This window comes from Leptonychotes weddellii, chromosome 15 (assembly GCF_054177405.1).
Source record: "Leptonychotes weddellii isolate Sample4059 chromosome 15, ASM5417740v2, whole genome shotgun sequence".
In the NCBI taxonomy this organism is placed as follows: Eukaryota; Metazoa; Chordata; class Mammalia; order Carnivora; family Phocidae; genus Leptonychotes; species Leptonychotes weddellii.
In genome coordinates this window covers 32,035,914-32,049,729 of record NC_138383.1, presented here as the reverse complement: position 1 = coordinate 32,049,729, position 13,816 = coordinate 32,035,914, and the positions used below count along the sequence as shown (strand labels likewise).

Here is a 13,816-nt window from a genome sequence, read left to right as displayed (position 1 = left end):
CACCCACAACCCACTCCAGCTCTCCCCACCTGCCACCCAGAGCCCAGAGCCTCCACTGCTGTCTCCTCCTGTGTGTGTCCTGGGTTCCAGCCTCCTCGGCTATGTTCGATCTGTTCATAGCACTCTGTTCATTTTCCATCTTCCAGAAATTCAATGAAAACTCTAGACTATTGATCTTCCTGCCATGAGCTCTTTCTCTTTGGTTTCTTCAAAATTATTATTTCAGTGGGGTTTGGGCACGAGGAATTATAAAGTTAGGAGTTCTACCTGCCACCTTGAGCTAAATATGCCATTAATTTCCAACTTGGCTTGAAGTGTTCTTTCTCTTTGTAAAGAGCTCTTTGAGCCCAAATTGCTGCCCAGAGAATAGCCTATCAAAAAATATCAGAAAAAGCAAACAATTACCTACCTCTACAAGTAATGAAATAAACTCATAGCAAAAGAAAAGAACAATGGGGAATTCAGTTTGCACTGCTTTTCTCAAAAAATGCCAATGTATTAACGTCCATAAAGCAAAAAGTAGTCCAAACCCTCAATGCAATCCCAATTGGTCCCCATTTGATGAGTCACTGGTGAAGTACTAGGGCCACCTGCAGGTCATTTACCCACTTACTCATTTCTTCCTTCCTTAGTAGTTGTTAAGAGGGTGGGAAGACAGATTGTATAGCAATAGGCTTGTGGAGGAAAAACTTATAGCAACACCCACCAACCTCCTCGTCCTATGGAAAAGCATTATTGGACCAGTCACCACTGGATGCACCATGGGGAGTGCTCCTGGAGAGATATTCTGCTGCTGAGTTGCTTCACCAATTTATAGGGAAGTTAGGAGGGGGCAGGGAAAATTGGCCTGCACAATGGGAGCTGTTTGGACTGGTCTTGCTGGGGAGAAGAGCATCTGGGGCTTAGATACCAGTTGTCCAGGGACATCTGCATCCTGGCATACGTATCATCTTATCCTAGAAAGTAAAAGTTTTAAGTTTTGTGGGCCCCACGAAGCCTCTGTCACATCTGTCCAGCTCTGGACTTGTACAACCAAAGCAGCCACAAGCAATATGTAAATAGATGGGCAAGGCTGTGTTCCAGTAAAACTTAATTTGCAAAAACAGGCAGCAGGCTGGATTTGACCGCTGACCCCTAACCTAGAATCCTGGTAGAATCCAGCTCATGTTTTAGAGTAAAGGTGAGGGTGGAGAGATGCTTTGTAGGCCATCAGCAAAGGGTTTGCCACTCCTAATTCACCCATCCAGTGCTACTTGGCCTCATGGAACTGACAGTCTTGTGAGGGAGAAAAGCATTAAAGAAATAATCATGTATAATAAGTATGTAATTAAAAAGTATAAGAGCTATGAAGGATGAGTTATAGGATTTTATGAAACAGTATGACTGGAGACCAAACTTACACTCCGGGTTAATCCAAGTCCACCCTAAGGAAGGACCGGTTAACTGAGACCTAAAGGATGGGATGGGCGGGAGTTGGCGAGCTAAGGGTGGGTGAAATGGAAAGCCTAGGGAGGGAGTAACACATGTAAAAGCCCTGAGGCAAAAATGAGGATAGAGCATTTGAGGTAACAAAAGAAAGTCAGTGTGGCTGGAGCACACTGGGACAAGTGGGACAGGATGAGCCTCAGGAGAAACGCAGGGGCCCTAGTATGGGGACGTCTGGCAGGGAGGGTAAGGATTTTGGATTTTATTCCAGTTATCATGGGAAGCTCTTGGAGGGTTTTCAGGTGGCTGCAGTGGAGAATGGAGAGGGGTGGGCGAAGGATGGAAGTGGAGAGCCCAAGAGGAGCCGATTGTGGTCATCAGGGCGAGAGAGGAGGACAACTTCTGTTGGTGTGAGTTTGTTCACATCTGCAGCTGAAGTTCTGTGTAGGAAGCCATTTGAAGTTCCTTTGATTTTTATCTCTATCTATCTATCTACCTTTTTTAAAAAAGATTTTGTTTATTTATTTGACAGAGAAAGACACAGCGAGAGAGGGAACACAAGCAGGGGGAGTGGGAGAGGGAGAAGCAGACTCCCCGCCGAGCAGAGAGCCCGATGCGGGACTCGATCCCAGGACCCTGGGATCATGACCTGAGCCGAAGGCAGACGCTTAACGACTGAGCCACCCAGGCGCCCATCTATGTTTAATTATAACCGTTCTGCGGCTTACCCACTAGGGTACGGTATTATTATCTTAAACACATTGAGATTACTAGGCCAGTTATTTGTGGTCTTCACCCGATCACCATCCCAGCAGTGGGGGGTTGCTTACTGGCCAAAAGAGACTTGAGACCTGGGTCTGCACACCTCGGGGTGATTCTATTCCACCATGACTGGGTACATGGAGCTCTATTTTCAGTCGAGATGACAACAGGAGGCTTGGAGTTCACTTCCTTTAAAATGGGTTGGTGGCTTCTAGGTTCTAATTATACCCTCAAATGATTCTTCTGTGTTACTTGTATAGACAGAAGCCAGCACCTCTACGGAGGGTGTAGCAAACATTCCTCATGGCTAGGCTGGATTTTGTCATTTCTTTCGTTCTTTAGGACATGTATTACCATCCTCTTTGGCGTTGAAGATGCTCCGATGCCTGTCCATCAGTCCTTTAGATCTTTCGTAATTCTTTTCTGTGATCTGTGTGGATGGAATTTTGTACTGCCTGCTAAGGTTATCACTGACTTTCTTCAGCCACTTCTTTCTGTATAATTGAATTCTGAATTTTCATGATCTTCCTGACTAGACACCGTTCTCAGATGCCTGATTGGATTCTGTATACCTGCCAAACCCTCATCTGCTTCTGAGACACATCATGAGGTCATGTGGATGAGGGATTGGATTGTGGTGGTGGTGGAAGAGCCAATGTAGGTGGATTTGAGAGAGATTTTGGCAGAGTGAAGGGATTTGTTGATAGATTGGATGGAGGGGGGTGTAATGAGGGTGAGGGGTTTTAAGGATGACTTCCTGTTTTCAGCTTGAGTAGCTTGGAGAGTGGAGATTCTATTTCCTGAGGAGAGAAACTTGAGGAAGGAGTATATCCCATCGCAATTACAGTTCCACATTCCCAGGACACTCAGTATCCATCTCAGCTCCCCACAGGGACAAGCATCCCAAATAACAAAGAAGAATGGCAGCAAGAATGAAGTGCCATTGTGCTCTACTTTCCAGAACCTCTCTGTGAAGGTCATTAGTGGTTATCCTCCCACTGGGAAGAAGTGCTCTTCAAGATGGAGTTGTTCCAAAAATTCTCTCCTGGAGGCCTTCCCCTCTTTAGGCTTGTTTCTGAGCCTAAGTGACTCCATCCATCCATCCATCCATCCATCCATCCATCCATCCATCTATCCATCCATCTATCCATCCATCCATCCATCCATCCATCCATCCATCCATCCATCCAATAGTGCCTACTCTGTACCAGGTCCTCTCTAGGCACTGAGGGTAGAGCAGTGAATAAATATTAAAAAATCTCTGCCCTCATGAAGTTTACATTCTAATTACAAGGAGACAGATAAACATAAATAAGTAAATATATAGTATAACACAAGCTGGCAAGTACTTTGGAGGTAATGGCAACAAGTGGGGAAGGAGGTTAAGGAATTGTGTGTGTGTGTGTGTGTGTGTGTGTGTGTGTGTGTGTGTAGAAATGCTACATATTACAGGATGTTCAAGGAAGGCTTTCCTGATAAGCATGACCTAAAGGAAGCTGACCAGAGATGGAGGAGGAAGATTCCAGCAAAGGAACAGGCACAAAACCCTGGGGCTGGATCCTGCCTGGTGTGTTTGGGGAACCACATGGAAGGCATTGAAGTGGAGTGGAGGAAGCTAGGGAGAAAGTAGGAGAAGAGGTCAGGTAGTGTGGGGCTGGTGGGCAAATCATGCAGGATTTTGTAGGTATTGTAAGGTCTTTGGAAGGCAGTTATGCTCACTTGACTTTGACTCTGAGATAGGAAATCACTGGGGGGGGCAGTTTGAGCAGGAGAATGGAACGATCTGACTTATGTTTGAAAGGATCATTGGCTGTTCTGTTGAGATTACAAGCGTGGAGACTCCTACGAGGTTACTTTGGTCATCCTGGGGAGAGACGGTGGGTGGTGGAGTGACAACAGAGGCGGCAGTGAGTGCTCAGGTTTTGGGTGTAAGATAGGTGATGGGGGGAAAGAAGGAGTGGAATCATGGATGGCTACAGGATTTTGTTCAGAACAGTTGGAGGATGTTGCTACTGTTTACTGAGACGGAAAGACAAAGGAGGAGCAGATTTGGGGACATTCAGGAGTTCAGTTTGGACCAGCTAATTTTGAGAAGCTCTTAGACACCTAAGTGGAGGCGCCTGGGCTGGAGAAGTATAAATTTGGAACTTGTCAGCATATACAGGAATATGGAAGCTATGAGTCTGGCTGAGGTCACCTAGCGAGAGGGATGGATCAGGAAGGGTTAGGAGGACTGTGCCCGAAATGGACTTTATAGTAAAACAGGAGTAATGAGCTGGACACCACAGGGAAGTGAAGATGGTTAAAAGATGTTGTGTACGTACAGCACTTTGCACAATTCTTGACACATAGTGGGTGCCTCCCTAAGCTCCTTCCCTCCCTCCTATAGGCAGACAGGTTCACTTTGCTGGGGGCCAGATGGCTGTGCTTACCTGTAGGACTATGAGTAACTTGGAGAGTGGAGATTCTACTTACCCCTGCACTCCTTCCCATCCTTCCCAGAGACCCCCGGCCCTCCCACCTCCTCAGTGATTCTTGTCGCTTTGGCTTTGGGATTTGGGCTCCCTCAAGACTTCAACCATATTTTAGTGTGAATGGAGTGCGGAGAACTGGTTTCCAGATGGGATTTGAGTGAGAGTAAGCCCAGGTGCATTATGGCTCTAAGGGCTGGAATTTGGAAGAGTGAGGAGCAGGAAAGTGAGGAAATGGGCCTCAATGGGGGAATGTGAGGACACCTAAGATAGACTGTTAGTTTCCTAACCTTGTCCTGGACAGTAGATGGCCCCCCTCACCCCACCACTAAACTCACGGATGTGCAGAGATCTCTGACCTATGGTGTCAAACAGGATCCTTCTTCCACAGGAGTTAGGACTGAGGCAGAAAGCTGTAGTGTGTCTTCTCCAAGACCTGAGTCTGGGGGCATGGGTTGAACAACGCCAGCGTCCCTGAGGCCCTTCTCTGGTCTGTGTCCGGTGAAGCATGGCCAGGCTGGCGTCAGCTTCAGCATTCCCCAGAGCAGAGCTGAGTACCTCCCACCTACCTCCCTTTTCCTCCTGGTACCCCACGGAGAACTGCCTTGTACCTGGCTCTGTCTTTAATTGGGGTGGTGGTGGGGGCAAGGTCAGATGTCCCAAGTCACTTCCACACCAGGCTTCAGGGATGAGGGCCAAGGGAGCAACTGAAGAGACTGCAGGCAGGATCTCAGAGTTTGGGGTGCTTGGCTTTGGGCACAGAGAACGAGTTGTTACTTACACTAGGTCTTGAGAGGTGGTCAGAGAAGTAAATGTTTAAATGGCAGAGGTGCAGGGAAGAGCTTCCAGGGAAGGGGGGGCTGCAGCCCCCAGTATGGATGATGGGAATGATGAGATGTGTTAGGTGTGCACCTCAGCTGGCTACTTTCCATGCAAACGAACAGTTTGTCTGGATTTTCACGCTGTTCCCCTGATATAAGGCCCCGAAAGAGGGGTTGCTTGTGTTCGGTACTCCTGATTCTAACTCTGCCCCCATCATCCCACTATGTAAATTAGTTCATACGGAAGAGTCTAGAACAGCACCTGATACATAGTTAATACCGTAGAAGTGCCTATAAAAGAAAAGACATAACCAGCTGTCTGTGAGAGAACCAGTTCAAACCACCCAGTTTCCTTTCTGGGGCATGGCTTTATTTCAACAACTGGCTGCCTGCAAAGGGGAGACAGATGCTGTCTGGGGGCCACAGTGTCCTCAGGTCCCAGAGGGCAGTGTCAAAGCAAAGCTTCAGGAAAGAGCAGGATTCATCAGAGAATGGGAGCACAGAAAAGCAAGAAAGAGTTTCAGTTTGGGCCAGGACAACTCCCAGGGACCTTCTGGGGCTGAGAGAGTTGGGGAGGGAAGGGGGCTCCGTGGCGTCTCCTCAAAGTCCCTCGGCCATACGGGCCCCAGTGCTCCCAGATCACTTAGACACGTGGTCTAGGTGTCTGATGTACTTCTGCACCCAGGCAACACTGGGGTTGGCGCAGATCTGTCGGCCCTGTTGGGTAAGGAAGCTGTGGAACAAGGAGGAGAAAGAGGGGAAATTGAGTCAGCAGGCAGAGAGGAGCCCAGCTCCTTCTCTACCCAGCTTGAGCTTCCCCACCTCTCTCTCTGCTGGACGTGGCCCCTTCACACAGAGAAGGACACTCTACTCTCTGTTGCTCCCCAAGGAGTCCGTGAAGACCCTACCACCAGCTCCCATTACCTCCCTGGAGGCCAAGCTCAGGCTGGGAAGTCCCCAGGGTGCTGCTCAGCTGGTTCTTCCTGTGCTCCCCCCACTTCCTAGCTAGTCCCACCCCTCTGCTTCCTTCTCCCAGGCCCTCCTGGTTCTCATATTTACACCCCCTTCCGCCCCCAGCATGGCCAAACTTACATGACCCCTGGGGTGGGGCACTGGTCACTGGTCCTATCATAACCTTTCACAAACCGGAGTGGGACCTTCCGTGAGATGTAGGCAAAACAGCACGAACTGAGGGTTAATTCATTAACTGGTTCTGCAAGGTAGAGGGCCATGTGATGATGAAAGCTTTTCCACAAGGAAGCGTAGACCTGTATCTCTATCGCCCAGAGCATCAGAGGAGGAGACCAGACCAGAGCATCTCGGAGGCAGTAAGGCCTGGCCTCTTGCAGCTCGTCCTCCTCTCCTTCTTAAATTATCCTTGTCTAGGGCGCCTGGGTGGCTCAGTTGGTTGGGCGACTGCCTTCGGCTCAGGTCATGATCCTGGAGTCCCGGGATTGAGTCCCATATCGGGCTCCCTGCTCAGCAGGGAGTCTGCTTCTCCCTCTGACCCTCCTCCCTCTCATGCTCTCCGTCTCTCATTCTCTCTCTCTCAAATAAATAAATAAAATCTTTAAAAAAAAAAAATTATCCTTGTCTAGGGGCCCCTGGTTGGCTCGGCCAGTAGGGCATGTGACTCTTGATCTCAGGGTCGTGAGTTTGAGCCCCACGTTGGGTGTAGAGATGACTTAAAAAAAATTATCCTCCTCTAAAACCTCTCTTCCCTGCCCACGGCTGGCCCCTCCTGACTTCTCTCTGACCCTTCTCTCGGGGAATAGCAGAATATTCACATCTCCTAGCAGGAATCACAGTTGAAATGGCCCATTGAAGGACGTATTTTGCTTTTAAAACTTGTTCCTCGAAACACCACTTACATGATTTGTGCTAAGTGTACAAGGTAAACACTCAGCAGCAGACAGGGCCATGGACTCATACTTGTGACATGGCTACAGCTCCAAGCTGTCAGGTCCTGGTCACATCCCCCCTGCGTGCTCCTGTCCCGGTTTCCCGAAATGCTGATCTTAACGTTACATCCCACGTGTCACGTGTTTCCTGCTTTTGCTCTACATGTCAGTGGATTCCTTTAAATCAGTAACACCTCCATATGGATTGTTAAGCTTTAATTCTTGCAAGAATTTTCCACATATTCCCAGTTTCTCAACTGAGTTTTCTTAGGACTTGGGATTTGGAAAAACATAGTTTCCTGACATACTGAGAAGGAATTGCCGTATGGACTTGCTAGGGGATGTCCAGGGTGGGCTACAGCAGGGCAGGACTGGCCCCCTCTATAGGAGAGGGTCCTCCTTCACGGGTCTCGAGAAAATGATAGAAGGGGGAGGTTTGCGATGTTATAATGAGCAGAGCCTTGGCTACAAAGCAGGAAAGCTACACTTGTCCTTGTCTCTGTTCCTGAAAGCTATGTGACTCCGGGCAGGACACCCACCCTTTCCAAACCTGTCTCCTTAAAAAAAGGACATGGGGCAAGGACTGTGTATTGATTTATATACTGATGACTGTTGAAGTCAGGGCCTCCTTACCCCTGTGTAACAGACAGAGAACCTGAGGCTCAGGAGGCCTGAAAGAGACAAGGAAGGTCCACAAGCTGACCAGTGCAGAGCTTCTAGAATGAGGCTCGCTAGGAGTAGAGACAGTGTCTGCCTCTGTCCCTCACTGTAGCCCAGCGTGTTTACTGAAAGGGTGGCAGGAGTAGGCTTTTAATATATATTTGTTGAATGAATGAATGAATTCAACTTGAATCTATGTCTCCCTGACTGTAAAGCCAGTTATTTCTCCATTCCGGGTTGCTGTTCTCTGAAGAAGAAAAAAAAAGCTTCCATTGACTGAGTCTCTACCATAGGCCTGGTGTGTGGCTTAGTTCCTGACATGGCTGATCTCCATTCCTCACGCCAGCCTTTTGAGAAAGTATCCCTTCCCCCATCTGCAGATGAGAAGCCCCACGATGATCACGGGAATCACGGGGAAGCATTAGGGAGGGAGCTCTATAGCTAGGTGCCGTCACAGTTCCTGGAAAACCGGCCATCATTCCTTGGACTAGCAGGGATGCCGGATCAGAGTGCTAGGATTGAGTGTATTTCTGTCTCTGATTTTGGTTGAAATTCAGCTCCGGAGAATAGTTTCCTGGGAAATCTCCCTCCAGCCCCCGCCACCGCCCCAGGGTCCTACTGTGCCACCTTCTCCCCTGGTTCCTGCCCCCTGCAGAGAGGCAACCATGCCTGTTTAGGGCGGAAAGGGCAGTGAGCTGGGGGTCAGGACAGCTGGGGTATAGCCCTGCCTTTCTCAGTCACCTGCTGTTGGAGTATTCCGCAGATATTTATTAGGAGCTTACTACGTGCCAGGAGCAGTGGTATGCCATGGACATACTAGACAAACCTTAAAGGGGGAGGGGCAAGGCTGCTATTGGGGTCTCAGGCTCAATGCCCCCACAAGCCAGGCAGACAGGCAGACAGGGTGCATGTGGTCCTGGCAGTGGGGGGCCCTAAGACCTGGGAGCGCACCCCCTGTCTAAAGGGACGGCCCCCACCACTTCAGTCCCAGTGAAAGCTTGTGGGAACTCAGGCTCCTGTCTGCTTGGTCTTCCATAGTTGCAAAAGAAGCAAGAAATACAGATTTTTAAATGTTGGCAACCAATCAACATGTAAAACCCCATCTAAGCCACGAAGACAGTCTGAGCCTTTGCAGATTCCTCTGTCCCAGCCCATGCCTATGCGGGGGCTCCTGTATGTCTGCAAGAGGGCGCTAAGCAAGGAGCCCGGAGGGTGCTGGGTCAGCTTCTCTCTGCTAGGTACCCCAGGGCCAGGGAGGCTGCATTCAGAGGCAGGATTTTCTCTCCCCAAAGGAGGCAGAAATGAGTCCCAACCAGGAACGGGGAGAGACCCTTGGTAAAGACGCTGTTTTGCAGCCTATTCTGGACCACCCCCATCTCCCTGCAGCCCCCTGCTTCCAGCCACTGTACCATCTCTGTTCAGAAGAATAAGAGTAACAGGCCTCACCTTCATTGGCCTCAGTGTAGAGGACAGCAAGAATGAGGAGGAAGGCCAGGGTAGCCAGGATCACCTTCATCCTTCTGGCGGCTGACCAGCTGCAGGAGCAGGATGGGGCTGAAGACTTCTGGGTTCCCTGACTCTTTGAAATCTGGGCTCTGACCTTCCTTTATAAGAGGTTGCTGGTGAGGAAGTCACGAGATAGAAAAATCTAAGATTGCATGGGAGTGTTGTTTCTTTGGAACTGTGACTGGTGACGTATCTAAAATACGAGAACTGAGTCAATTTATTCAAAGAGATGTAGAAGACAGAGAATGATCCCAGAATTCACATTTGGCTTGCATCTTGAGGGTGGTGGTAGGGGAAGGCCAGAGGCGAAGGGCTTTGGGGGAGAAATTGCCCTCCTTTTCTGTTCCCCCCCAGGGAGCCTGGTGAAGCCTCCTTGGGGGTGAGCCCATGTGGACCATGAGTCCAAAGGCCCAGGCAACTGTCTCAGGCTCGGGATTCTAGGACCCACCAGGATGAGGATGTGGGGGCCCTGTGCTCTGTCTACCTCCAGCACCAGGCCTGGACTCAAGCCTGATGGGGACTGGGAGTGGGGTGCTGGATTTGGAGGGGATTCTGGGGTGGCTGGGCCTCACCAGCCAGGATTGGACTGAAACGCCTCACCTAGGGTGAGCTGGAGGCCCTGCCCTCTGCCCAGCACAGGGAGCTTGAGTGGATCCTTAGCAACCAAGGAAGGTGTACAGGGCTCTCTGCTCAGCCAGGGCTGCCTCCAGGACTGAGGCTGAGGGATGAATTCCTTCTGGCTCAAGCTGGGTGAGCTGGGGACAGGGCAATGTATCCTATAGAATACAATTGTATCTCGACACCCTTGAGTTTGTCCTGCAGGGGCCCTGCACAGGAACACCACAGTGGTCCGTCTGGGACTAGGAGATAGGGTGGCCAACCATCCTGGTTTGCCTGGGACGAGGGGTAGTCCTGGGATGTGGGACCTTCAGTGTTAACACAGGGATGAGTTGGTCACCCTACTGAGAGGTCAGACAGATGTGGCTGTCCCTCACCTCTACTCCCACCAAAATCAGATTAAGCACGTGTGGGGGTTTATTTTTCCAATTTTTTTTATTGTGGTAAAATATATATAACATAACATTTGCCCTTGTAAACAATTTTTTTTTAAATGGATCAGTTATTTAATTACGTTCTTTGTAAGACATTTAGAACACCAATTTGTGAGGGTAAACTCCATTTGTGAGAGAAAACACAGAGCGGAGGTAGCCCTGAAGCTAAGGAACAGCTTTGATCTTTGGCAGAATTTGCGAGTCCACAGCTTTCTGATCAACCTTGCGCTGCTCTGTAATCTCGTATTTCTCTTTCTCGGTGTCGAAGATCTCACCCTCCTGGTGTCTGGGCTTGCGCAGCTTCTTCTTCTTGAAGTAAGCATCAGTGAGATGTTTGGGGATTTTCACACTGCTGATATCCATTTTGGTAGAAGTAGCAATGACAAATTTCTGGTGTGTTCTACGCAGAGGGACTCGATTGAGGGACAGAGGTCCGGTCACAAGTAGCAAGCCACTGCTCAGTTGCTTCAGGAAAACTACCCTCTTGCCTCTGTGGCACCCAGTGAGGATGATCAAAATGGTCCCGGGAGTGATACTAGCTCTCAGCTTTCTCACGTGCTGACTGAAAGGGTTTTTGCCGTGGCTCAACAGCTTTCGAGGCACATCTTCAGGAGGGTAATACCTAGGCTTTTTGCGAAGTTTAACCACTTGGGTACCACTGTTCTTGTCACCACCAACTGGTTTTGTGACAGTAGCAAGAACTTTCTCCTTCTTTTTCTTTTCAACCCTGGATTTAGCTGCCGAATACTTACTTCCTCTTGTACATGGCCCTTCTGGAATACATAGTCGATCGGGAATATCTGCCAATTCCTCTGACAAGTACAGGGTTTCGGCTGCAGTGGGGCTTCCCCCTCTTTGGCGTTTTAGCCTTGGGGTTACCCTTCTTAGCCTTGCCACCAGCATCAGCCTTCTTAGCTTCAGGTTTCTTCTCCTTAGTATCCGGCTTCTCAGCTTTTTCGCCCGCCATCTTGCAAGATGGGAAAAGTGCCCTTGTAAACATTTTTTTTTTTTTAAAGAGTTTTATTTATTTATTTATTTATTTGACAGAGACAGAGACAGCGAGAGCAGGAACACAAGCAGGGGGAGTGGGAGAGGGAGAAGCAGGCTTCCCGCTGAGCAGGGAGCCTGATGCAGAACTCGATCCCAGGACTCTGGGATCATGACCTGAGCCGAAGGCAGCTGCTTAACGACTGAGCCACCCAGGCGCCCCTTTGTAAACATTTTTAAGTGTGCAGTTCAGTGGTATTAGTTACATCCATATATTGTGCAATCATTACCACCATCCAAGCACAGAACTTTTTTTTATCTTGCAAAACTGGAACTCTGCGCCCATCAAACAATAACTCCCCTCCCCTCCTCCCCGACCACTGGCTATTGGCTCTCTACTTTGTCTCTCTGAATTTGACTACTCTAGGTAACTCATATATTAGTGGAATCATACAGTAGTTATTTTTGGTGACTGGCTTATTTCACCTAGCATGTCCTCAAGGATCATCCATTTTGTAGCATATGCCATAATTTCCTTCTAAGGCCAAATAATATTCCATTATATGGATATACCACATTTTGCTTATCCGTTCATCTGTTGATGGACACTTGGGCTGCTTCTATGTTTTAGCTATTGTGAATAATGTTGCTGTGGACAGGGCTATACACATGTCTCTTTGAGACCCTGTTTTCAATTCTTTGGGGTATATACCCAGAAGTGGAGTTGCTGGATCATACAGTAAATCAATTTTTAATTTTTTGAGGAACCGTCATACTGTTTTCCACAGCCTTTGTACCATTTTATATTCTCAACAACAATACACAAGACTTCCAGTTTCTTTATATCTTTGCCAACATTTGCTATTTTCTGTTTTTTTTTTGGCTGTAGCCATACTAATGGATGTGGGGTGGTATCTCATTGTGGTTTTGATTTAAGCATCTGTATTTTTTATCAGTTTTATATAAGGGGGTTCCAGGTAAGTTTGTTTGCAAAGAAAGTGTTTCCCTCCTAAAAAGAAAAATTTAAACCCCTGTTCTAATGTAAAGAATAGGAGCTTGTCCCCTTAGTTAGCACAACATCAGATGGGGGAGGGATGTTGGGGATACACATGGGCAGGAAGATGGAAGAAGCTGATTCGTACAATTTCTTGGGTCTCTATGCCAATTCCTGGACTTCTGAAACTAAGTTCCTGGTGACACTGAGTCATTTGCCTTTTGTGCTTTGGTAAGCAATGTGCACTCCTCTTCTGGACCTTCAGTCCTGCTTGACTGCTTCCCCTATTCAAAGGAGCAGGGCTAGGGGCGCCTGGGTGGCTCAGTTGTTAAGCGTATGCCTTCGGCTCAGGTCATGATCCCAGGGTCCTGGGATCGAGCCCCACATCAGGCTCCCTGCTCGGCGGGAAGCCTGCTTCTCCATCTCCCACCCCCGGCTTGTGTTCCCTCTCTCGCTGTGTCTCTCTCTGTCAAAATAAATAAATAAAATCTTAAAAAACAAAAAACAAAAACCCCAAAGGATCAGGGCTGGACTGGGGGAGGGGGACTTGGGAAGGATTAAGGCTCCAAGGTTTTTATCTTTTTGGTAAAGTTGTTTTTGTTTTACACACGGCAACGTACAACAATGGTGGGGCCCACGATAGACTGTATGTTAGTTTCCTGAATTCTCAGCCATTCCCAGGGCACTTTTGCTGAATGCTGAAAATCAGAGCCTTTGTCTACAGCTCTTTTCAGCCAACCCTTCCTCAGATGTTCATTGCTACCAGAGAAGGAAGTGGGGTAGGTTCAGCTGGATTTGCCCTAGCTGCATCCATGCTGACTTGCAGTGAGCATTTCCTTTTTTAAGTGCCAACAAAGGGTTTCTTACCAAGAATTGCATAGGTATAGAATCTTGCCCAGTACAGAAGTAGCTGATTACTCTCAAGTTCATCCATCTTTCCCCTTCCTTTTGGGAAAGTTGGTTGAGTTTGCTGGTCTTTAATATTTTACAAACTCCCTGCCTCCCAAGAATCCACAAAGGTTATCAGTCTCTACTGTATGTTGTCTCAGCTGCTAGAAAGGATTTCATGCAAGCCAAGGAATGAAATGTCATGCAATCTAACCACCCATCTTGGGTTTCTCATCTATGGAAATTATGCCCTTTCTAGACTGTAATGGGCAGAGAAGGGACAAATAAAAACCAGAGACCAAGAGTTCTGCTTTATCTCTTCTACCTGCTCAGTTAACACTCTTTGTTC

At 48.4% G+C, this 13,816-nt stretch overlaps 1 protein-coding gene and 1 pseudogene across 1 annotated transcript; both read right to left on the bottom strand.

Moving 5' to 3' along the window:
* Positions 1 to 5,799: 5,799 nt before the first annotated feature.
* Positions 5,800 to 9,637, bottom strand: LOC115938098 (regakine-1-like). Its single transcript, XM_081805339.1, has 3 exons — positions 9,487 to 9,637; positions 6,572 to 6,692; positions 5,800 to 6,212 (listed from the first exon to the last, which is right to left on the bottom strand). Exons 1-3 carry the CDS (start codon positions 9,554 to 9,556, stop codon positions 6,119 to 6,121), a joined length of 285 nt encoding a protein of 94 aa, XP_081661465.1. The 5' UTR covers positions 9,557 to 9,637; the 3' UTR covers positions 5,800 to 6,118.
* Positions 9,638 to 10,646: 1,009 nt separating this feature from the next.
* On the bottom strand, positions 10,647 to 11,576 carry LOC102726088 (large ribosomal subunit protein eL6 pseudogene; annotated as a pseudogene).
* Positions 11,577 to 13,816: the final 2,240 nt, after the last annotated feature.